This window comes from Aphelocoma coerulescens, chromosome 5 (genome assembly GCF_041296385.1).
Source record: "Aphelocoma coerulescens isolate FSJ_1873_10779 chromosome 5, UR_Acoe_1.0, whole genome shotgun sequence".
NCBI lineage: Eukaryota > Metazoa > Chordata > Aves > Passeriformes > Corvidae > Aphelocoma > Aphelocoma coerulescens.
In genome coordinates this window covers 2,546,048-2,568,349 of record NC_091019.1, presented here as the reverse complement: position 1 = coordinate 2,568,349, position 22,302 = coordinate 2,546,048, and the positions used below count along the sequence as shown (strand labels likewise).

Below are 22,302 nucleotides of genomic sequence, written 5' to 3'. Positions count from 1 at the left end.
TAGTTTCAATTCATTTCTGTTTTGATTGCCTGGATTTTGTTTGGTTTTGTTGTTGCTTGCTTTCCCTGTTGTGCCTTAGTTGCCCTTTGTAAGTAGAGTGTGTCGAGCTTTTGACAAGGTACCCTTCCTTCTCGGACCAGGGTAACAGAGCAGAGGAGGCTGCTGTTCTGCTGAGTTCTTTATTTCATAGTCTCACAGCTTTCTTGAAGGCAGAGTTCGAAGGGGGTTACATGATAAAGGCAAGCAGCAGCATCAACATCAGGCAAAACCAGCTTCTTCTATATGTTCTATATGCTCCATATGCTCTATATGCTCTATACGCTCTATACACTATACACACTATATACTATACACTATACACACTATATACTATACACTATATACACTATATACTATACACTCTACACTCTATATTTTTTCTTACAGAAGTGTGGATTATATTTGGTAATTGAACAATAAGATTAACACACGATTCTAGTTTTCCTTTTCTTAACCTATCCTGGTCTCATTCTAACAGTCATAAAGCTTACACAAGTGTTACACAGGTATTACACAGATTTGCATGTAGTTTCTATCAGCTCTTATTGTTTATGTGAACACTCTACCTAAAAAATGTGAACAGTGTAATTTTATCTATATTTTGTCTAAAGTAAAGAATTCTGTGAAAAGGTAACACTGCTGCAGCAAGAACTGTGTTTAAGATCTCTGATACCGCTTTTTAATGTTTAAGGCACTTAGCATATATTTCTACTGAAGTTAAAAATTTGTATTTCTTTTTCACTTTGGCATGGTGTCATACATCTCAGCTTCTCCAAAGGTTTTAATTCAACACCTGTGCTTTGGCTTCCCTCTGAGCCTGAGTCCAGAGGAGCTTTCACTCCAACAGAGTGAATCTTGCCAATGAATCTGTTGAGCTTTGTAATTTAATACTAAATGGGACTTTTGCTCATACCCTTGCTGGTGACTTTTGGAGCAATCTCAAGCATGCTCATTCCGGATACCTGCGAGGAGCCGCTTTAGGATGTGGATCCCAAAAGAAGAAGGTGATGCCAGGAGGCGCCGCTGATCGGGACAGAGCCCCTGTGCCTGCTGCTGCCCCACACTGAACAGGTCAGTGCAATGTTCTCCTTCCTCCCTGCCCCACCTTCCTCTCCTCCTGCAGCTGCTCTGTGCCTGCCACCCTCTCCCGGTGACCGCAGTGCCCTCCCCAGCTCCTCCCTGCTCTGCCCTGCTCTTCCATTCTGCATCTTGACACCAAAAGGGGCCGGAATAAACTTTCTAACACTATGGGAAGCGGGAGGAAGCAGGAATTCTTTACCTGCTCAGGACACACAGGAGGAACTCGCCCTATTTCTGTATGTGGGGAGACTTTACAGCAAGGTCTGTATCCATTATAACCAAACACAGTCATTCAAACATGTTTATTGACTGATATAGAAACATCACTTTCCTAGGACTCATTTTCATGCATCCACCTCCTCCTGGAAGTCCTTTCATGATCCTGGAGGTTCATCAGGAGGGCTCTCTGGTGCTCCTGTTCACTGAGTGCTCCCATATTAAAGGTGACCTCACCTTGAACTTTTCCTTTGGTCATGCCCTGTTGCTTCTTGTTACAGAACTGCCCCGGAACCACTGCAGGCCTCCTGATCTGTTCCTGCACTGCCTCCAGCCACGTTTATCATCCTGTGTGCACACTTTCACATCCTTTTATCTTTTTGGCCACTTACGCTTTCAGCAACTGCAGGAGAGCCAGAAATGTTTATTCTCAATGTTATTTATCAATCCACTGCTGCACAGCCCAACCCTCCCCCCTCCCTCTCCCACCCCACCATTCCCACCGCCCTCCTCCCCTGCACATCTCACTTCTCTCCACCGAACCCTTCCCGCTGCAGGGAGCTGCTGAGGAGCCACTTGGTCCATCCCTGGATTCTCCAAGTACTGACTGCCCATCCACTCTGACCACAGCCGGGGCCACATCCCAGCGCCTGCCCAGCGTCCATCCATGGAGGTGAGCTCCGTGTTCCCACCTTCTGCCTCACCCACCGAAGGAGCTGATCTGTGTGAGAGAGATGTCACCAGCGTGGCCATACACAGTGTGACACTGCTCATCTGCCTCTGTGGGCTGGCTGGGAACGGGGCTGTGCTCTGGCTCCTCACACTGAAAGCCCACAACACCCGCATCTTTGACCTGGCAATCATTGACTTCCTCTTCCTCCTCTTCGCACTCCCCTCCGCCCTGCTCTTCCTGCTGGAGGACGTGTCCTGCTCTCCTATCATGGCCCAGGTGTACGTGAGCTTCCTTTTCCAGCTGTCCATGATGTCCTACTACTGGGGGCTGTTCCGGCTGGCGCGTCTCGATGTGGTTAGTGACATGAGAAAGCTCCTCCAGCTCTGCCGGTGCCACCCTCCCCTGCGCCTGCTGTGGGTGATGGGCGGTGTCCAATACAGTGCCTTCTGCGCTCTCTTCACTGTCATTCCCACAGTGACATTCCTGTGCCCATTACACGAAGAGGAGCACTGCCGGGTAGCTCTCACCTCTGTGTTTGCCATCATCCTGCTCCTCATTGCTGCACCCGTGCTCATTTCCAGCACAATCGACATCGTTAAAGCAAAGTGCAGCTCCCAGCAGCAGCAGCCCAAGAGGCGTGACATCGTTATCTTCCTCCTTGTGCCCTTCATTCTCCTCCTCAAAATCTGGAATTTCCTGCAGCAGCTCGGTTACATCGCTGTGCCCTCCCAGGTTGTTTTCCTGCTCGCTTGCATCAACAGCACCATCAAACCCTTCATCTACTTCTTGGTGGGGAGTTCCTGGAGGCCCTGCTCTGTGGGGAGGTGCTGGACGCTCTGTACCATGGTGTCCCTCAGGGAATCCCTCCGGAGGGTCTTTGAGGATCCAGAAGAAAATAATCCCAGCAGCAATGCTGCTGCCATGGACTTGGTGATCTGAGCCTGTTGATCCCTTCCCCTGTGCTGCTGAAGGACCCCGGGACAGTGGCTGAGGGATTCCTTGAGCCACCAGATCAATAAATATCCACGGGATCAGCCTCCCTGGGTTGGTGTAATCCTGCAGGAGAAAGGAGCAGGGGCCAAGGGTGATGTGGAAGGGAAGCTTTGCAGGGAGTACAATGGAGCATGGCTTTCCTCCCCCCTCCCGGTTCCTAGGACACTGTTCCCCAAACGGATCCTTCCTCACAGGGCTGTCATCCCAAAAATCCCCCTGCCGTGGTTCCTGCATCCCCCTGCAGTTTGATATCAATAAACAGCTCCGTGAAACCTGAGCTGCCTTGGCTCCCTCGGACAGCGCTCCCTGGCTTCCTCTGGCTCCTGCTGCCAGCCGGGAATGTGGGTGGAGGGAGGGGACACGGCCACGGCTGGTGCTGCCCGGAGCACCCGTGATCCCGAGTGCCCGGAGCTGGGCTGGCACCGGCACAGGCGGCACGGGCAGGATGGCCCAGGGGCTCAGCACGGCCCCGGCTGCTCCGGGAGTGCCACGGCAAAGATGGGCCTGGTCCCGGCTGGAGCGGGGCAGGAGCGGGGCTGTCGGGGGGAAGGCGGCCCCGGGGGGGTCTGGGCGTGTGCGAGGGGTCAGGAGGGGTCAGGAATCTCTGGATGCTGCCGATCCCAAATGTCCGCGCTGGAGAGCAGCAGAGCCCGACGGGCAGCGCTTCAAGGTGGGGAGAGGCTGCCAGGGGGGAAACCTGCGGGGTGGGATGGGATGGGATAGGATGGGATGGGATGGGGATGGGGATGGGATGGGATGGGATGGGATGGGATGGGATGGGATGGGATGGGATGGGATGGGATGGGATGGGATGGGATGGGATGAGATCGGGATCAGGATAGGATAGGATAGGATAGGATAGGATAGGATAGGATAGGATAGGATAGGATAGGATAGGATAGGATAGATAGCACAGCTCAGCTGTGCTTCCTTGGGCCCAGGGGAGGTTTTGGCAATAATCCTGGAGCTCTTCTTAGAATGGGAATTACTTCTCAGAAGCGCCCAGCTGCCTCACCAGCACAGCCAGCATTCCAGTGCCACCAGCACCACCAGCATCCCTCTGCTGCTGGAGAGACCATGACCCCTCAGGGAAGAGAAACGAGGAATGGTAGGAGCCTGTTGGGACAGGGAAGGAAGTTGGAGAATGGGACATGCTGCAGGGATGGAGTGTTTCTAAACAAAATGAAATCAGGAGCCATTTGCAAAACTGTTCATGTGGAGCTTCTAACAAAAGCCACTTCCTCTGTAGCATAAAAACCCCAAGGTAAATAACTCCGGGGAAGTGGAGCTCTGACAAAGCCAAAGTCCCAATTTCCAACTCCCCCGTGACCCCACCGAGCCTGGGGGAGCAACACGAGGACAAGGCACAGAGAGGAGCTGGTGGGACAGCAGTGGGCACCTCCTGGTGATCTGGGCACTTTCTCCTTCGTGTTCCTGACCTGCGAGGAGCCGCTTTAGGATGTGGATCCCAAAGGAGCAAGGGGTGCCAGGAAGCGCCGCTGATCGGGACAGAGCCCCTGTGCCTGCTGCTGCCCCACACTGAACAGGTCAGTGCAATGTTCTCCTTCCTCCCTGCCCCACCTTCCTCTCCTCCTGCAGCTGCTCTGTGCCTGCCACCCTCTCCCGGTGACCGCAGTGCCCTCCCCAGCTCCTCCCTGCTCTGCCCTGCTCTTCCATTCTGCATCTTGATACCAAAAGGGGCCAGAATAAACTTTCTAACACAATGGGGAACAGGATGAAGCAGGAATTCTTTACCTGTGCAGGACACACAGGAGGATCTCTCCTTGTTCTGTGTGTGTGGGGAGACTTTACAGCAGGGGTTTTATCCATTAGAAACACACAGAGGCATTAGGGCGTGGTTCTTGTCTGATACATAAACATCACTTTCCTAGGACTCATTTCCATGCATCCACCTCCTCCTGGGAGTCCTTTCATGATCCTGGAGGTTCATCAGGAGGGCTCTCTGGTGCTCCTGTTCACTGAGTGCTCCCATATTAAAGGTGACCTCACCTTGAACTTTCCCTTTGGCCATGCACTGTTGCTTCTTGTGACAGAACTGCCCCGGGACCCCTGCAGGCCTCCTGATCTGTTCCTGCACTGCCTCCAGCCACGTTTATCATCCTGTGTGCACACTTTCACATACTTTTATCTTTTTGGCAACTTACGCTTTCAGCAACTGCAGGAGAGCTGAAAATGTTTATTCTTGATGTTATTTACCAATCCTTGTCCAAACAGCCCAACCCTCCCCCCTCCCTCTCCCACCCCACCATTCCCACCACCCTCCTCCCCTGCACATCTCACTTCTCTCCACCGAACCCTTCCCACTGCAGGGAGCTGCTGAGGAGCCGCTTGGTCCATCCCTGGATTCTCCAAGCACTGACTGCCCATCCACTCTGAGCACAGCCGGGGCCACATCCCAGCGCCTGCCCAGCGTCCATCCATGGAGGTGAGCTCCGTGTTCCCACCTTCTGCCTCACCCACTGAAGGAGATGATTCGTGTGAGATAGATGTGGCCATAGGAGCTGTCACGCTGCTCATCGGCCTCTGTGGCCTGGCTGGGAATGGGGCTGTGCTCTGGCTCCTTGGTTTCCGCATTCCCAGGAGCCCCACCACCATCTACATCTTCAACCTGGCTGTTGATGACTTCGCCTTCCTCCTCTTTGCACTCCTCTCCACTGTGCTCTACCTGCTGGAGGATGTATCCTGCTCCATGATCATGTCCCTGACCTACTGGAGCTTGCTTTTCCCAGTGTCAGTGCTCTCCTACATTGTGGGCCTGTACCTGCTGACGGCCATCAGCATTGAGAGGTGCAGGTCCATCCTCTGCCCCCTCCGCTGCCGATGCCACCGCCCCCAGTGCCTGTCGGTGGTTGTGTGTGCCCTGCTCTGGGCCCTCTCCACCTCCATCATGGCCACAGTGATTTCCTGTGCCAGTCACATAAGCCCGAGCACTGCTGGGTGGCTCGCGCCTGCATGTACGCCCTCAACACCCTCTTCGTTCCAGCCGTGGTCATTTCCAGCATAATTCTCTTCATTAAGGTCAAGTTTGGCTCCCAGAAGTGACAACAGAAGAGGTTGGACATCATTGTCTCCCTCACTGTGCTCTTGTTTGCCCTCCTCGCTCTCCCTCCCACCCTCTGGAATTTCCTGCGAAAACTTGGCTACTTCATTATGTCCTCCGAGGTTGTTTTCCTGCTCACCTGCATCCACAGCACCATCAACCCCTTCATCTACTCCTTGGCAGGGAGGTGCTGGAAGCCCTGCTCCGTGGGTTCCCTCTGGCTCTCCCTCCAGAGGGTCTTTGAGGAGACAGAGGAAAACACGTCCCGCAGCAATCATACTGCCATGGACAGTCTGCTCTGAGCCTGCTGATCCCTCCCACTGCACTGCTGAGGGACCCCAGGATGGTGGCTGAGCGATTCCTTGAGTCCCCTGATCAATCAATATCCCTGGCATCACCCTCCCTGGGCTGGTGCATCCCCTCACCCTTTCCAGGCCGCACTGGGATCTGAGAAATGCTCCTTAGGCCTTGGCCTTGAGGAGCAGCCCCTGGGCTCAGCTCCCCTGGAGCTGGTCAGAAACTCCGTCTGCTCCCAGGAACTGCTGCTATCCAACGACCTCCTGGCATTTTAGGAACACCCTTGGACATTGTTTTTCTTGCCTGAATGCCACAAGGTCCCTGTTCTCACACTTGCACAGAAAGGTGCCGACCCAAAGTGTGGCCAGGGTGAAACATGGCTGTGACTGAAGCCCATCTCTTGGGGCCCTGCATCCAGCGCTCCCAAAGGAGCCCCTTGGAGCTCTCCTGGGCCCAGCAGCGCTGACCAGAACCTCCCTCGCAGTGGGGCCTCTCCCAGCCGGGAACTCTCCCGTTTGCTGCCCTCGGGGCATCCCCGAACGCCGACGGCTCCTGGGCCGATCCCCCAGTGCCCGAGGCTCAGCCCTTGGCCCGGTGGGGAGATGCAAAGGCAGCCAGAGAGAGCATTGCTCTGCCTCCGGGGGAATCTCCCACAGGGGCATTTTCACCCCGCACTGACTCTCTCTGTCTGTGGGCACACACGGCTGCGGCTGCTGTGGCAAGTGGGGCAGAAATGCTGCTCTCTCCGCTCTTTAAGTACCTGAGACATCTGAGTGAGTCAGGCCTGGAGGGAAGGTTAAGTCATGAGCTGTAATTTCAGCTAAAAGCTCTTCAGTGTCATCCCTTTGCTAAATTGATCATTTTAAGGGTTAAGAGCACGAATGGCTGGGAGAAGAAGCAGAGATAGGGCCCAGGATCCTGGGTGGAGTGGGGCAGGAGTGGAGCTCTTGGGGGGTGGGGGGGGAAAGGCGGTCCCGGGGGGGGCTCTGGAGGTTGTCAGAGGAGTCCGGCAGGGTCTGGAGTAGGTCAGAGGGGGTCTGGATGCCGGCGATCCCAAATCATCCCCACTGGAGGGCAGCAGAGCCCAACAGGCTCAGAGACGGAGAGCGGCCACCGGCTGGGAAACCTCTGCGACGGGACGGGACGGCACGGCACGGCACGGCACGGCATGGAAGTGGAGCGGACATGGGGATGCTGAGCCAAGATGAGGACGGGATGCGGATAGCAGAGGATGAGGAGCAGCTCAAAGGTATTTCCTTGGGCGCAGGGGAGGTTTTGGCAATGATCCCAGAGATCTTTGCAGAGTGGAAGTTTCTCTGCCTCACCAGCACTGCCAGCACTGCCAGCATTCCAGTGCCACCAGCACCACCAGCACCCCTCTGCTGCTGGAGGGACCATGACCCCTCAGGGAAGTGAAACGAGGAATGGTAGAAGCCTGTCAGGAGAGGGAAGGCAGTCGGAGAATGGGACATTCTGCAGGGAAGGAGTGTTTCTAACCAGGGGGAAAGGAGGAGACGTTTGCAAAATTGCTCATGTGGGGCTTCTGACAAAAGCCACTTCCTCTGTAGCAAAAAAACCCCAAGACAAATAACTCCCAGGAAGTGGAACTCTGACGTACCCAAAGTCACAATTTCCGACTCTCCCGTGACTCCACCGAGCCTGGGGGAGCAACACGAGGACAGGGCACGGAGAGGAGCTGGTGGGACAGCAGTGGGCACCTCCTGGTGATCTGGGCACTTTCTCCTTCGTGTTCCTGACCTGCGAGGAGCCGCTTTAGGATGTGGATCCCAAAGGAGCAAGGGGTGCCAGGAGGCGCCGCTGATCGGGACAGAGCCCCTGTGCCTGCTGCTGCCCCACACTGAACAGGTCAGTGCAATGTTCTCCTTCCTCCCTGCCCCACCTTCCTCTCCTCCTGCAGCTGCTCTGTTCCTGCCACCCTCTCCCGGTGACCGCAGTGCCCTCCCCAGCTCCTCCCTGCTCTGCCCTGCTCTTCAATTCTGCATCTTGATACCAAAATGGGCCAGAATAAACTTTCTAACACAATGGGAAGCCTGAGGAAGCAGGAATTCTTTACCTGTGCAGGACACACAGGAGGATCTCTCCTTGTTCTGTGTGTGGGGGGAGACTTTACAGCAGGGGTTTTATCCATTAGAAACACACATTGTCATTAAAATCTCTTACTTATCTAATACAAAAAAATCACTTTCCTAGAACTAATTTCCATGCATTCACCTCCTCCTGGAAGTCTTTTGATGGTCCTGCAGATTCATTAAAAGGGGTCTGTGCTGGTCATATTCACTGAATGCTTCAGTATTAAAGGTGACCTTGCCTGGAACTATTTTTCTGGGGGTGCACTGTTGCTTCTTGTTACAGAACTGCCCCAGGACCACTGCAGGCCGCCAAATCTGTTTCCCCACTGGCTCCAGCCTCATTTCTAGCCCTGTAGGCACACATTTAAATCCCTTTTTCTTTTTGACTAGTAGATTTTTCAACAACATTGGGGAACTGAAAATGTTTATGTTATTTGTCAGTCTCCTGCTGCACAGCCCAACCCTCCCCCCTCCCTCTCCCATCCCACCATTCCCACCACCCTCCTCCCCTGCACATCTCACTTCTCTCCACCGAACCCTTCCCGCTGCAGGGAGCTGCTGAGGAGCCGCTTGGTCCATCCCTGGATTCTCCAAGCACTGACTGCCCATCCACTCTGAGCACAGCCGGGGCCACATCCCAGCGCCTGCCCAGTGTCCATCCATGGAGGTGAGCTCCGTGTTCCCACCTCCCCCCTCACCCACCAAAGGAGCCTATCTGTGTGAAATAGATGTCACTGATGTGGCCATACAGAGTGTGACACTGCCCATCTGCCTCTGTGGGCTGGCTGGGAATGCAGCTGTCCTCCGGCTCCTCAAACTAAACGCCAACAATTTCGGCATCTTTCACCTGGCTGCTGTTGACTTCATCTTCCTCCTGTTCACACTCCCCTCCTCCCTGCTCTTCCTGCTGGAGAACGTGTCCTGCTCTCCTATCATGGCCCAGGTGTACGTGAGCTTCCTTTTCCAGCTGTCCATGGTCTCCTACTACTGGGGGCTGTTCCGGCTGACGCGCATCACCGTCATATGGGACATGGAGAAGATCTGCTGGCTCGGCTGCCACTGCAACTTTCCCCGGCGCCTGCTGTGGGCGCTTGACAGTGTCCAATTCTGGGCCTTCTTCACTCTTTTCACTGTCATTCCCACGGTGACATACCTGTGCCCATCACACGAGCAGGAGCACTGCCGGGTCGTTCTCATCTCCATGTTTGCCATCATCCTGCTCATCTTTGCTGCACCCGTGCTCATCACCCGCACAATCGACATCGTTAAAGCCAAGTGTGGCTCCCAGCAGCAGCAACCCAAGAGGCGTGACATCGTTATCTTCATCATTGTGCTCTTCACTCTCTTCCTCAGCCTCTGGAATTTCCTGCAGCAGCTCGGTTACATCGCTGTGTCCTCCCAGGTTTTTTACCTGCTTGCCTGCATCCACAGCACCATCAAACCCTTCATCTACTTCCTGGCAGGGAGGTGCTGGAGCCCCTGCTCCGTGGGGTCCCTCCGGCTCTCGCTCCAGAGGGTCTTTGAGGAACAGAAAGACAAAACTGCCAGCAGCAAGGATACCAACAGGGACACGGGGGTCTGAGTCTGTTGATGCCTTCCCCTGCGCTGCTGAAGGACCCCAGGACAGTGACCGAGGGTTTCCTTGAGTCATCCGACAATAAATATCCACGACATTACCCTCCCTGGGGTGGTTTATTCCTGCAGCAGAAGGGAGCATGGGCAGTGCCACAGGCAATGTGGGAGGGATGCTCTGCAGGGAGCACACTGGAGCATGGATTTCCTCTTCCCTCCCAGCTCCACATGGCTCCAAGCAGTGCAGCCGGGCTCAGTCCTGTTCCCTGGCTCTATTCCCCATGGAATGACCCTCATTGCCTGGGCCCCAGTGTTATAAAGGTATAGTGATGTTGGCTTTTTGCATGTTACTTAATGTTGGAGAAACTTTGCCTAGGTTATATGATGTAATGCATGGTATAGAATGTCTATTGTTTATGTAGTCGGTTTGGAGAAGGTGGGCAGAGAAAGAGAATCTTCACATTCCTGGAGTATCTTATCAGAGAAGAACACCTGAAACCAGAGAGAAGTGATGGAGGGAGCAGAGACAGAATGGAGCCAAAGAGGAAGATAAGGCTGATAGGATGATACTTAGAAACTCCAAGGAATTCATGAATTATGCATGTTGGTGATGAATATGCAATAAGCGATGGACTTTTGAAGACGATCTTTTGGATGTAGAGGTGTGCCTTTGGCTCTGCCAAAGCACCTGGCCATAATACCCTTTTTATTGTGTTCTCCTAATTGACCTTTTATTAAATATTTCTTAAAATATTACAAAGTGAACCTTGTTTATCACACCAGGGAATAAACTCCGTTTCCTTTGGCTCAGCAGATGAGTTTCATGGTGTTTTGAAGGAGTTCTTTCCCGGAGAGGGTGGGACAGGTTAAACCCTGGGGACACACCCAGCACGGGGCAGCGGTGATTCCCCAAATCTCTGCGGGGCTGCTGCCTCTGGATGGCAGGAGAGGGCTCGGGATGGCACGGAGCATCCTTCCCCTTCTGGCCGGCAGAGCCGGCCCTGCATTCCCGGTGATGGGAAGAGACACCAGGTAGGGCTGCAGAGCTGGGCAGGGACAGCAACATTCCCTTCCTCTTGGAGTGGGAATTGGTCACATCCCTTAATTCCAGAATGAAATTATTCTGAGTAAAGAGCAGGGTCAGAGGTGAACTCCACTGAACTCTTGTGCCTGTGACCAAAACCCGCTGGAAATATGGAAATTGACGTCACCAGGAGCTTGGACCATTGGATTGCACAGAAATTAGGGGGTTGTGCTGCTGTCCTGCACAACGGGGCCATCCTCTGGTTGCCCAGCATCCATGTCCAAGGAAGCCCTTCAGCACCTCCATCCTGAACCTGGCCACCCTCAGGAGGAGCTGAACAGCGACTCTGCACAGCAGCTCCAGCCACAATCCAGGCTGTGCTGATCTTTGCCATTTTGGTACCACCCCTACATGAAATTGGCATTTATTGCTTTGGTTTCACCCCAACGTGGGAACCCTGACCCCAGAATGTGGTGAATGAAGAATATCTGGGCTTTGCTGCAGAGCCTGTCCCTGGTGAACAGTGTCCAGAATGGCTCCTTTCCTTCTTTTTTCCCACTCTAAAGCCCCTGCCTTGTCTGAGCAGGGCAGGTTCCTGTCTCATAGCAGAGCCCTTCCTAAGGCTGCTGCCTGCCGTGGTTGGGATGATGCTGACAGTGCCAAGAGCTCCTCATCCCTCCTGGGAGAGAGCTGGGCAGCAGCCCCATCTCTTCCTCGGGGGGAAGTTGTCCCTCCTTTTGCCACGGCCTCAAATCCAGGGGAAAGCAACATTCCACTGGTTCTGGAAAGGGAAGTGAGAGGGAAAGCCGTGGGGGGTGAGTCAGGCTTTGGAGACACATGTGAGGTGAAACACCTTAAAAAGCATTTATTAACAGAGTTGGTAATAACGAACAAAGCAGAGCAACTCCCACATCTGGGAGGGTTTTTCTCTCCCTGTCTCCCATTTTCCTGTCCATTGGAAAGGAGAAACTTTCCGAGGTACAACCTCTGGTCCAGGAAAGAACAACTCAGCCAGGGAGCATCTCCCAAGGCAAGTGCAGAAGGAGCTGTCTTGGTTTAAAGATGGGTGTCTGACAAGGAAGGCGGGGAATCTCCCTTGGAATGGAGAATATGACCCCCTTCCCTGCGAATGATTATAACTTTGAAATGAAGGAGCTTTCAGGCAAAGCTATGGGAGAAGGAATCACAGTCCTTCACTGGCACGTGTGTGTGTAACAGGGAAACAAACACCAGCAATGGCAGCCACAGGTGACAAAGGGAAAAGGAGCAGCAAACCCGCTGACCTCACAGTGCCTCCTGGAGCATGGATATTTCCATGCAGAGCTGCCTATTTAACACCAGGTGTGTCAGGAACCAGCAGAGCTTCCAGGGAAGCTCAGCAGGGTCGGGACAAGGACAGGTTCATGCTCCACAGAATTTGCTATCTGTAACCCTCATCCCCCAGCCCCCCCAATGTCCCTGGGGGGCACCTGGCAGAGTTCCCTGGAATTCAGCTGCCTGCACCCCCCGAGCTCGGGCTCCAGGTGATGTTTTAAAGCAGGAGAAGGCGCTGGCATTATCCCGCTCCCTCGTTCCCCATCCCGTTCCCCGTTCCCCATCCCGATCTCCCGCTCCTCGCTCACCGCCCGGGCCCGTCCATGCCCGCCCGCTCCAACCGCTCCCGCCGATTCCAACTGGCCGCGCGCAGCCCCGCCACGCCTCCCCATTGGCCAACCCTCGCCCCGCCCCGCACTCCTATTGGCCGCCGGCCCCGTCAATCACGCGGCAAAACCCCGCCCCCACGCGCTGTTGCCACGGCGGCCGCTGGAATGCGGCCCGGGCGCATCCCCAAGGGAAAAGGAGGCACAAAAGGAGGAATTGGGAAGTAAAAGGGGAAGGCTGCGCAGCGCCCGCGGCGCCCCGAGAGCGAGGAGCAGCCCCCACTCCTCTCCCCACGTTCGTTTCCCACCCCAAGCCCTGCACGTTATCAGGGAGCAGCCCCAACCCTCTCCCATCATTAACTCGGAGATATTCCATGGTTTTTCCAAACTGCGGAATTTACTGTGCTGAAGAGCCGCTTCGTTCAGCACACACGGTCCTTAGAGCTGCATAGAAAAGTGCTGCGATACAATTCCGGTTACAAGAGGAGTTATTCCAGAACATACTGCCCAGGTGCCGTCCCTCTCCGGGCACAGCCGGATACTCCGACTGCCCCCGCATTCCAGACCTTTATACGGGACTTTACAGGAGATAAAGCTCCTTCACAGGACAAAGCTGCTTGTTCCCACCGTCCAGGTCAGAGCAGCACCCAGTGGGAACAAGAATGCAGCAGATCCCTCTAAACACATCCCACCTGCCTCCCGTAGGTGACCCCGGGCACACCAGCGCTGCCCTGGCAGGGGCAGATCCCCTTTTCCATCTAAAGAGGATGAAACCATCCCAAAAATCCTACTTGACAATGATTATCACCAGCACAATGTGGAAGGCGATGAAGTAAAGCTTGGCAGGCTGAGCTGTCACGTTGGCAAACCCATTGGCAAAGAGTGGAGCGGGAGTTAAGGGAAAAGAGGGAAGGAGGAGCTGAGGGAGGAACCGGGAACCCAACAAAGCCCTCTGAGAGCCCATCTCTGCCCCCTGTCCATGTGCAGTGCCCGGGGAAGAGCAGAGTCTGGGATCAAAGAACCACCCAGTCCCCCCCAGCAAGGAAAGCCCGGCCCCCCGGTGTTTCAGGGGCACACAAAGGGCTGTGCAGGGAGGGAAGGACCAGCAGGAGCTTTCTCCTCCTCAGCCCCCGCTCCAAGGCGCAGCAGCCCCAGGTGTGACCGGCCAGGATGAGGAGGGGGCGGCTCCTGCCAGAGGCCGCTCTCAGAGGGTTCCCCGGGCACAGCTGTGCAGGGAGCTGCTGGTCCAGAGGGGCAATGGGGGCATCCCGAGTGTCCCTCCAGGGACAATGGGCGGAGCATCCAGCAGGAGCTGGGGAGCAGCCGCAGGCACCTGGGCACAGAGCACTGCTCCCAGAAAATGCCCAGGGAAAACCCCTCGTGCCAAGGGGCAGCACCTGAGCAGGCAGGGCAGCATGTGGGGTCCCAGGGAAACATTCCACTTTCCCCTTTCATCTTGGCAGCCCTTCCCCAGTGCCCCCAGGGGAAAAAAAAGGGGGTTATGAGGAGAAAAGGGATTTAAACAGAGGGAAAAAACTTCCTTTTCCATAATTGTCTGTGTTTAAATTGAGGGGGAATCCCCTTCCTCTGCAATTTTAAGGGTCTCAGATGAAGGAAACCCTGCCTTTTCCATGCTCTTAGGGGTATCACTTAACAGGGAATCCCCATTTTCCATTATTCTCCAGTTTAAATAGAAAGGAAAAACCTTGACAATGCTATTTTATGGGTTGGAATTGAGCATAACTCCCCCATTTTCATCATCCTAAGGTTTACATTGAGGGGAAAACCCTGTTGTTCCTCCTTTTCAAGGGTTTGAATTGAGGGGAAAATCCCCCTTTTTCCATGACTGGAGAGACCTGAAGTAAGGAAAACCCCTCTTTTTCCAGTATTTTAGGGGATTCAGAGGAGAGAACCCATTTATTGCCATGGCATCGATTTAAGTAGAGACGAACACTCCCTGGTCCCTCATTTTAAGGGGTTCAGTTGAAGGAAGCTCCCCCTTTTTCAGCATTTTAAGAATTTAAATCTGTACTTCAGGGCACTTCTAGCTGGGTACTGGCACCCAATCTCTCACAAGGGAGGCAGCCCAGCACACACAAAACCCTCCTGCTACCAGAGAGCCCATTATTTTTTTAGTTTTATTTATAGTGAATGCAGCCCTAATTAGAGGCCCCAACAGGAGTTACACCAGGTATATTATTACTATTCTTCTCCACCCTACATAGTCCTGCATGGAGTACTGCTCAGCAGTTACTAATGACCAATTACAGAACTTAACAAGGAATCATGCAACTCATCTGTCTACGCTGCCAAAACAAGAAGCTTTTTTACCCTTTCAGTGGATGCAGCTGCAGTAAAACAGAAGGCATCTACGGAGCCCTTTGCTCAGCTGGAATTTAAGTCAGAGCAGCCAAACAGCTGCAGCTCCTCTCAGGGCTTCGATCCCTGAGGGTAAAATTGCCTCCTCCCTTTTCCCGGGCGTGGTGGGAGCGAGAGGCGGGCCCGGCCAGGGGTGTATTAACCCCAGCCCTGGGGCCCAGGAGCGCATTGTGTTTGTGGGCTGGGGTGGGGAAGAGCTCTTCTGTTATTTTAATGAAGGAGCTCTTTCAGGTTGTGTCGGGTGTTTTTTAGGAGGTGCTTTTGACATCTAAAACAGCAGAGGCTTTGGAGACACCGTGAAGAAGATGGCATTGAGTGCAGGGAGTATTTAAGCTCGTGGTTTTGGGCTGAGTGTTCAGGGGTGGTAAGGTGCTTTTGTAATTTCTTGTTTGTTTGTTTGTTAGGAGCATTGCAACTTCTTGAAATTCCAGATTGTGTCAAGTATGGCACTTCAAATTTTTCAGCAGCTTCACTGTGCCACAAGAGGAACCTGCCCTGTGTTAGAGATGATGTCTGAGCTGGAGGCTTCTGATAGGTAAGTTGAGGATTGCAACTGTGAGAGGGAGCATGGGCAGGGTATCAAGTTAGGAAGTGCCAGGAGAGGTTTTGAAAGTAGTGTGGTGGGAAATGGTGTCTATTCAGGGGCCTTGTCAGGCTTTCCTGCAAGCACAGCAGATGCATTTATGTGTTTTAAGGCACACAGATGCACCCACTGTGCTCACAGAAACACCACATAACTCTTGCTAGCCCAGGTGTCCATTATAATGATGGCCACAGCCTTTGTCTTGGGATGAAGAGGGATGCTCAAGGACACGGGTGCACTTAGGACAGATGGTCAGTCGCTGACTTGTTGGGGTTTGGCTACTAAACTCAGGCATTGATTTTGGCTTTCTTTATTGTAGCTGATGAAGAGGCTCACCCAGCCACCACGGGGCCTTCTGAGACAGCTGAGGTGGGCTCGTTTTGTGTCCAGTGTGGGTTCATGTCACCGGTCATCCAAAAGCTAAGTTGGGGGCTGGGATCCAGAGATGGGAGGCTAGAGGGTTGGAAATTCCCAGGAGAGATTTAAAAATTAGCCTAGGGGAAAGGGATGCCTCTTAAGACAGCTGAAAGGAGTGGCTCTACTTGTGCTCACAGCCACAGGGTGTGCAGGACAGAGCAGTTCCAGCCTGTGTTGTGTTGTCTAGCGTGTCTTCTGTGTCTTTGTCATCCCTTGGATCAGATCTCGGAGGCCTTTTCCCCTCAGGGGGCTTATTGCAAGTGTCAGCCATCATCTCCAGGTGCTCAAACATTCACTCTTCTCGGCACGATGCCGATCTCGTTTGTTCTTTTACGGTGGGCTTGGCTGTGTCTGGGCATCACAAATCAGAAGCACCGAGTCAGATCTCTTTTGAGGCCTTGTTCCCGGCTGTGCTGCCATCCATCCTTTCCAGCTGGGAGCTGTCATGTCCTGGGGCTTGTAAGATTGTCAGGATATGGGAGCATTCTGAATGTGGCACTGTCTCACAGCCATCTTGATCCTTGTGAGTGACAGTTCTTAGAACAGGTCACTGTTCCAGTCTTTTCTTCTGCTCCTTAGAGCCTCCTGTGTCCACGGCTGCCATACCATTGGTCATCTCTTTTGGCATCGTGTCCATCCTTGCTGTTGTTCTTCTTGCTGAGAGCTTTTTTAATCATCCTTGTGTCACACTGTAGCATCATGTGTTGTTTGTGTTTGTGTTTGGAACTGCTCTGTCCTGTGGAGTAGAGTGGGGGGTAGGTGGAGTGGGGTATCGGCACCAGGGGACCCGTGAGCAGGATGAGTACCAGCAACTGAGATGAGCATTGATTCCAGCCCAGAACTGGGTGCTACCAGAGTTGCTGTATCAGTGATGAAACTGTAAGCATTTTTTTGTGTGTTTTACAGGTGGTCTGCAGCATTCAAACTGCTGGTCCAATGTGACAGAGACCCTTGTGGAAAGAGGTCACGGTGGAACGGTTTCAGATGGAAACTCCCCCGGCAATGTGACGCTTTCGGACCCTGTGTGGGCACGTGCCTTTCTGTTTTGTTTTGTCCCTTCTCCCCCTGGGAAGGTTGGTCATTGCTTGGCTTTTCAGGGGTGGTATAAAGGGTGGCTGTGTTACAGGGTTGTTCTCTGTCTCTCTCCTCTAAGCTAATTTCCAATTGCCTCCTGGAACTCCAAAGGTTTTCCCTTCTCCCAACCACAGCTCCCAACACTTAGCTCTCTGAAGACAAGTGGACAAAATCCATCCTGGACAGAAAAAAATGCATCAGCACTGCAGATGTCAACATGTTCCCCACGGTCTACTTTGGCAGCTGCGAGAAAATTCAACCTCTGACAACACACACCAAAAGAGACCCCTTCTGCAAGGCCCCTCCCTCGGAACTGCCAAGGCTCATCGCTTACCTGCTCTTTCCAAACTTCAGCTCCACACCTGCTCATGGTACCTAAGACAACAAAACAGAAAACGTCGCTGTTGCCCTCAAGAGGAGCAACCCTGGGCTACTCCACACCACTGCCCTGGCTCACCTCAAATCTTGATCTGACTCTGGAGGTGGCCAGGACAAACCTGTCTCTGTTTCTAGAAAGTGAAGCCAGATAGCAGCAGTCAAGGTCAAGTGAGCAAGGTGAGCAGTGACCGGTGGACAGAACCAGTTGTTATTGCTTGGGTGCCAAATTCTGGTGCAGCTCTAAGCATCCATTTGTGTGTTCCAGGTGTTCCACTTGTATTTTGCCTACCAGGGCTGAACCCCCTTGCTGACCAGCTGACAGAGCTGGTTTGGCACCCTCGAGCTGCTCTTGTGAGCCCTCTGGAAGTATTACAGGAATCTGTGATGAATCTTTTACCTTTTCCATTTGGAGGTGCTGTCTGGGTAGCCTTCAGCAATGGTTGAGGATTTGCAGCAAGTCGGGGAGGTGGAGAGGAGGAGCGAGGTTCCTCTCAAGTTTCAGCAGTGCCACGGAACTTTGTCTCCTCTCAACTCAGGTGTGCCCTGCGACGACGGCGTCGGCCTCTGAGTGTGGCCGGAGCAGGCGGGCCGAGGAGCCGGGCATTCTCAGGGGATGGTGAGTAGTGGAATTGTTGGGTTTTGGCTGATGTGCTGTTCAGCTCATGCACTGATGTTTGGTTTTCTTTCCTGTAGCCAACTAAAAGAGAACAGCCCACTGAGGGCAGGAACTTCCCAGATGGAGAGGCGGCCGTCTTTTGCACCCGACGTGGATTCACATCCCCAGACGTCTGAGAGATAAGTCGAGGGCTGCACCCCACAGAGGGGATGAAAGCAGGGTGCTGGGTCGGGACTCGTCAGGAGGGGTTATTGAATAAGCTTTGGAGTTGGGGATGTCTGAGAAAGAGCCCCTTAGGCCACGTAAAGGGGAAGTCTCACTTTTGATCACAACGCTGAGGTGCGCAGGGCAGAGCAGTCCCGGTGCGTGTCGTGTCACTTGTCTATTGTGTGTTCTGTGTCTTTTGGGCATCTTGTGTTGCGTGTCTTTTGCCTTACCCCTTTGAGGGGATTATCCAAAATGCCAGGCATCATCCTTAGCATCTCCAACTCCGCATTCCTCGGCCCGGTGCCGATACCATCGAACCTTTGACTCGCGAGCTCGGACGCCCATCGGAATCGCATCTCTCTTTAGAAGCGTTGAGTCAGGCGTCTTTTATGGTCTTGTTCTGAGCTGTATCCGCAGCTGTGCTCCACAGCGATCCATTATAGCAGATTAGGACTTGTAAGGATGTGAGGATAGATAGAGGATGCTGATGGTACAGTTCTCAGGCATCCATCTTTGTGGTTTTGCCAGGTGGCTCCTGGAATGAGTCCTTCTGTTGGCATCTTCTTCTGCCAGGGTTCTTTGAGCCTCATTGGCTCACTGTCGGTCTTGCCTCGGTCATCTCATTCTGCCTTCTCTCAGTCCCTGTGGTCATTCTTCTTGCTGAGAGTTTTCTCTCCTTGTTGCATCCCCTCATTTGTCATCTCCTGCATAACAGGCCTGTGTGTGTGCTTGGCCTGGAGCTGCTCTGCCCTGCTGCATAGTCTGGGGTGTGGGTGTAATGGGACTAAGACTGTGCTGTTCATTTCACAATCAATGGTATTCCTAGATTGATGCAGGATGGCTGGAACTGTTAAGTTACCATGCAGCACCTTGACTTGTGTAATAACTTTCTTTCAGAGGCAGTTGGATTGAATCCGTGGCAGAGTGCCCCATACCAGGTGAGGGGGTTCCCGTGGGAAGGTCAGTCACTGTTTGTCTTTGCAGGGGCAGTGTAAATGGTGACTATGTTACAGCATTGTTCCATGTCTTTTTTTTTTTTTTTTTTTTTAGGGAGTAATGCTGGACATTGGCAGTCAAGGGTGATGGAGCGAGGTGAGCAGTGACCAGTGGGCAGAATGAGTTGTTATGGCCTCGGTCTCAATTTTTGGTGCAGCTCTAAGCATCCGTTGTTGTTTGTGTGTTTTAGGTGGTCCACTTGCAGGATGTCCTGGCCCTGGATGCTGGAGGGTGCAAGCCTAAGGCAGAGGTGTGGTATACTTCAGTTGGAGCAGGGAGGCTGTGGTTTCACAGTCTCTCAGCATGTTTCATGTGTTTTTGCTTTGCTTCTCTGCAGGTGCTGCTGCCGCCCTAGGCGTGCCAAGGGCCAGAGGCGAGCAGGTGAGCTGGCATTTAGGTGGGGTGCTGATAGGCCAGCGGTGTATGGCAGCGTGCTGAGCGTGTCCCTTTTCATTGTGCAGGTTTGTCCTGGCCACCTCCAGAGTCAGATCAAGATTTGAGGTGAGCTGGGGCAGTGGTGTGGAGTAGCCTGGGGTGGCTCTTCTTGAGGGCAACCGTGACATTTTCTGTTTTGTTGTCTTAGGCACCGTGAGCAGGTGTGGAGCTGAAGTTTGGAAAGAGCAGGTAAGCGATGAGCCTCGGCAGTTCCGAGGGAGGGGCCTTGCAGAAGGGGTCTCTTCTGTTGTGTGTTGTCAGAGGCTGAATTTTCTCCTTGTTCTCCATCTTTCGCAGCTGCCAAAGCGGACCGTGGGGAACGTGTTGACATCTGCAGTGCTGATGCATTTTTTCCATCCAGGATGGATTTTGTCCACTTGTCTTCAGAGAGCTAAGTGTTGGGAGCTGTTGCTGGGAGAAGGGAAAAACCTTTGGAGTTCCAGGAGGCAATTGGAAGTTAGCTTAGAGGAGAGGGCTGTTGTGGGAGGGCCCCTTGGAAGCAAAGGGCGAGGGTTTCTCCTCAGCATCACCTGAGCCTTTGCTGGGCAGGGCAGTTCCAACCCATCTCTGTGTTGTCGTGAGCTTCGTGTCATCGGCCTTTGAGTCTCGCCGTCATCGTGGATCTTTTTGCCCGAGGAGCTCGCCTTCGGGTCTGGCACGATCGCCACAGTCTCCATTTTACCTCCTTGCTGGCATAGCCACATGTGGGCATCTTGGCCACTTCTTGGTTGGTCACGTTTTGCAACATCACTTCAGCCTTTGGTGGCAGAGTCCTTCCCTAGGGATCCCTTTGTATCTCCTGGCAGTCATTGCCTCCTTCTCTAGGCCTGCCAAGCTTCTTAAGCATCCTCTGAGCAGCTTTGGCCCTGGCTTCTTGGCAGGAGTTACGTTTCACTGTCGTGTGCTGCTACCCCAGAGCCTTCTTTCCTTCGGCATCGTCAGCCTCTGGCTCATCTTGCTCGAGGAATCTTGGGCCCATTGCTGGGCAGGTTCAGCTCGTGTCTGTGTTCTGTCATTGGTGTCTGTGTTCTGTCATTGGTGTCTGCGTTCTGTCATTTGTGTTCTGTAGTTTGTGTCCATCCTCTCCTGTGTCACAGGCCTTTGTTACGTCTCGGTGCTTTATGGGCCTCGCTCTGGGCCGTAGCGGCAGCGGGGGTCTCTGCTCCCGTACTTTCCCGGATCGGGCTCATTCCAGCATCTTTACAGTTTTGCTTCTTGAGACCAGAAGAAGTACACAAGATGTTCTCATCCATCTTTCTTCTCACTTTTGGTAGTATCTTCTTTTCATGGGCCATGGACTTCTCTATGAAGTGTATTAGGCCCTCCTCACTGTAGTAGTGCCATAGGTTCCATTGTCTCTAAGCATATTGGGCTCAAGAATTTATCTTCTGAGAGTTATCTCAAGTCCTCGTGTCATCTTTGCTTCTATTTGGTGTGCTTACACTTGGAGCTGCCCTGCCCTGGCACGTAGAGTCATGGCTGGGTTGAACAGTTGTAAAACTTTGTGGTTCCTCTCGTCTGTGGGGTTTTGTGTAGAAAACTCATGGGCCTGGTGTATGGGGATAACTCCGAGCTGTCAGCTACTTGCAGACTGCCTCATGTTGTCTTGCAGGTCCCCAAGGCCGATTCCGATCCCTGCAGTCACCGATGCTACCGCTTTTCCCAGAATCCACCCTTCCACGTCATGGAGCAGCAGTGGGAAGATGTGTTGAAGTGTCCTTGTCAGTGGAGTGTTGTGAGCAAGGGCTGCAGCCAGTGTGTAAGCTGAAGAAGGGTGTCTGTCTGTGAGAGTGTGTGTCTGTCTGTGTCTGTGTGTGTCTGTCTGTGTCTGTGTGTGTCAGTGTGTGAGAGCGTGTGTGTTGACTGGTTCTAACCTTATGTGTGTGTGATTTTTGCCTTTCAGGTTTTTCAACTGATTTTTAACTTTATAATAAGAAAACACCCAGTTGTGAGCTTTTTTCTTCCCCCATCTGGGTTTTGTTTTTCCTTGGTCCTGTCCTGTCTGTGAGGCGATGTTCATCGCCAAGGTTTGGGTGCAGCCAAACAAACAGCCTCCCTCTCAGGGTGGAGAGTACCCAGTGGAGGTTAGGGATACAGGGAAAAGGTGCACCAGCCCTCACACCACCCCTGACAGCACCATTTTCCCCCTAGCGTCAGCACAGTGCAGCAACCCTGGTGATGCCTTTTCCTGGTCTTAACATCAAGAGTCAGACACGGTTAGAAGGGGAAAAGGGATTTTACCTTGGTATTTATTGTAAGGATCCTTAGGTGCACACCTCCAGGTCACATGCATCGAGATGCACCCCCCCAGTCTGTCTTTTTTCCCCCCAACATCGGGTATCACATTATAGGTGTTACTAATTAGCAGATCTATCAACGATTCCCCAATGAGAGGCTCAAGTGAGCCCCCCTCCCCAAGGAACCTTCCCCTGGATGCTTCTATCTTGGTTTACAGAATGGGTTCTGCAGAGGACCTTGGGCTCTGGGGCACACTGATCCCTGGCTACGAAGCTTCTAAAATCTTGAGTCTCT

General features: G+C 53.2%; 2 protein-coding genes, 1 long non-coding RNA gene and 1 pseudogene across 5 annotated transcripts; all 4 read left to right on the top strand.

Annotated features, from left to right (window-relative positions):
- The first annotated feature begins 2,002 nt into the window (after nt 1–2,002).
- Nucleotides 2,003–3,278, top strand: LOC138111115 (mas-related G-protein coupled receptor member D-like). Its single transcript, XM_069016339.1, has one exon. It carries the CDS (start codon nt 2,003–2,005, stop codon nt 2,945–2,947), a length of 945 nt encoding a protein of 314 aa, XP_068872440.1. The 3' UTR covers nt 2,948–3,278.
- Nucleotides 3,279–3,868: 590 nt separating this feature from the next.
- On the top strand, nt 3,869–7,286 carry LOC138111116 (mas-related G-protein coupled receptor member H-like; annotated as a pseudogene).
- A 74-nt stretch (nt 7,287–7,360) lies between these two features.
- Nucleotides 7,361–10,826, top strand: LOC138111118 (mas-related G-protein coupled receptor member H-like). 2 transcript variants are annotated; one of them, XM_069016342.1, is made up of 3 exons: nt 7,361–7,608; nt 7,928–8,225; nt 9,001–10,826. In XM_069016342.1, the coding sequence occupies exon 3, from the start codon at nt 9,111–9,113 to the stop codon at nt 10,029–10,031; it is 921 nt and encodes a 306-aa protein (XP_068872443.1). In that variant the 5' UTR covers nt 7,361–7,608; nt 7,928–8,225; nt 9,001–9,110; the 3' UTR covers nt 10,032–10,826. The 2 variants fall into 2 exon arrangements, with proteins under 2 accessions (XP_068872443.1, XP_068872442.1); XM_069016341.1 differs by having other exon boundaries at nt 7,361–8,225.
- A 6,741-nt stretch (nt 10,827–17,567) lies between these two features.
- On the top strand, nt 17,568–22,101 carry LOC138111114 (uncharacterized). Of its 2 annotated transcripts, none has more exons than XR_011151249.1 (9): nt 17,568–17,693; nt 18,053–18,132; nt 18,210–19,277; nt 19,390–19,431; nt 19,526–19,585; nt 19,673–19,716; nt 19,797–19,836; nt 19,919–19,959; nt 20,068–22,101. It is a non-coding gene; the product is annotated as an uncharacterized lncRNA (long non-coding RNA). The 2 variants fall into 2 exon arrangements; XR_011151250.1 differs by having other exon boundaries at nt 18,210–19,299.
- Nucleotides 22,102–22,302: the final 201 nt, after the last annotated feature.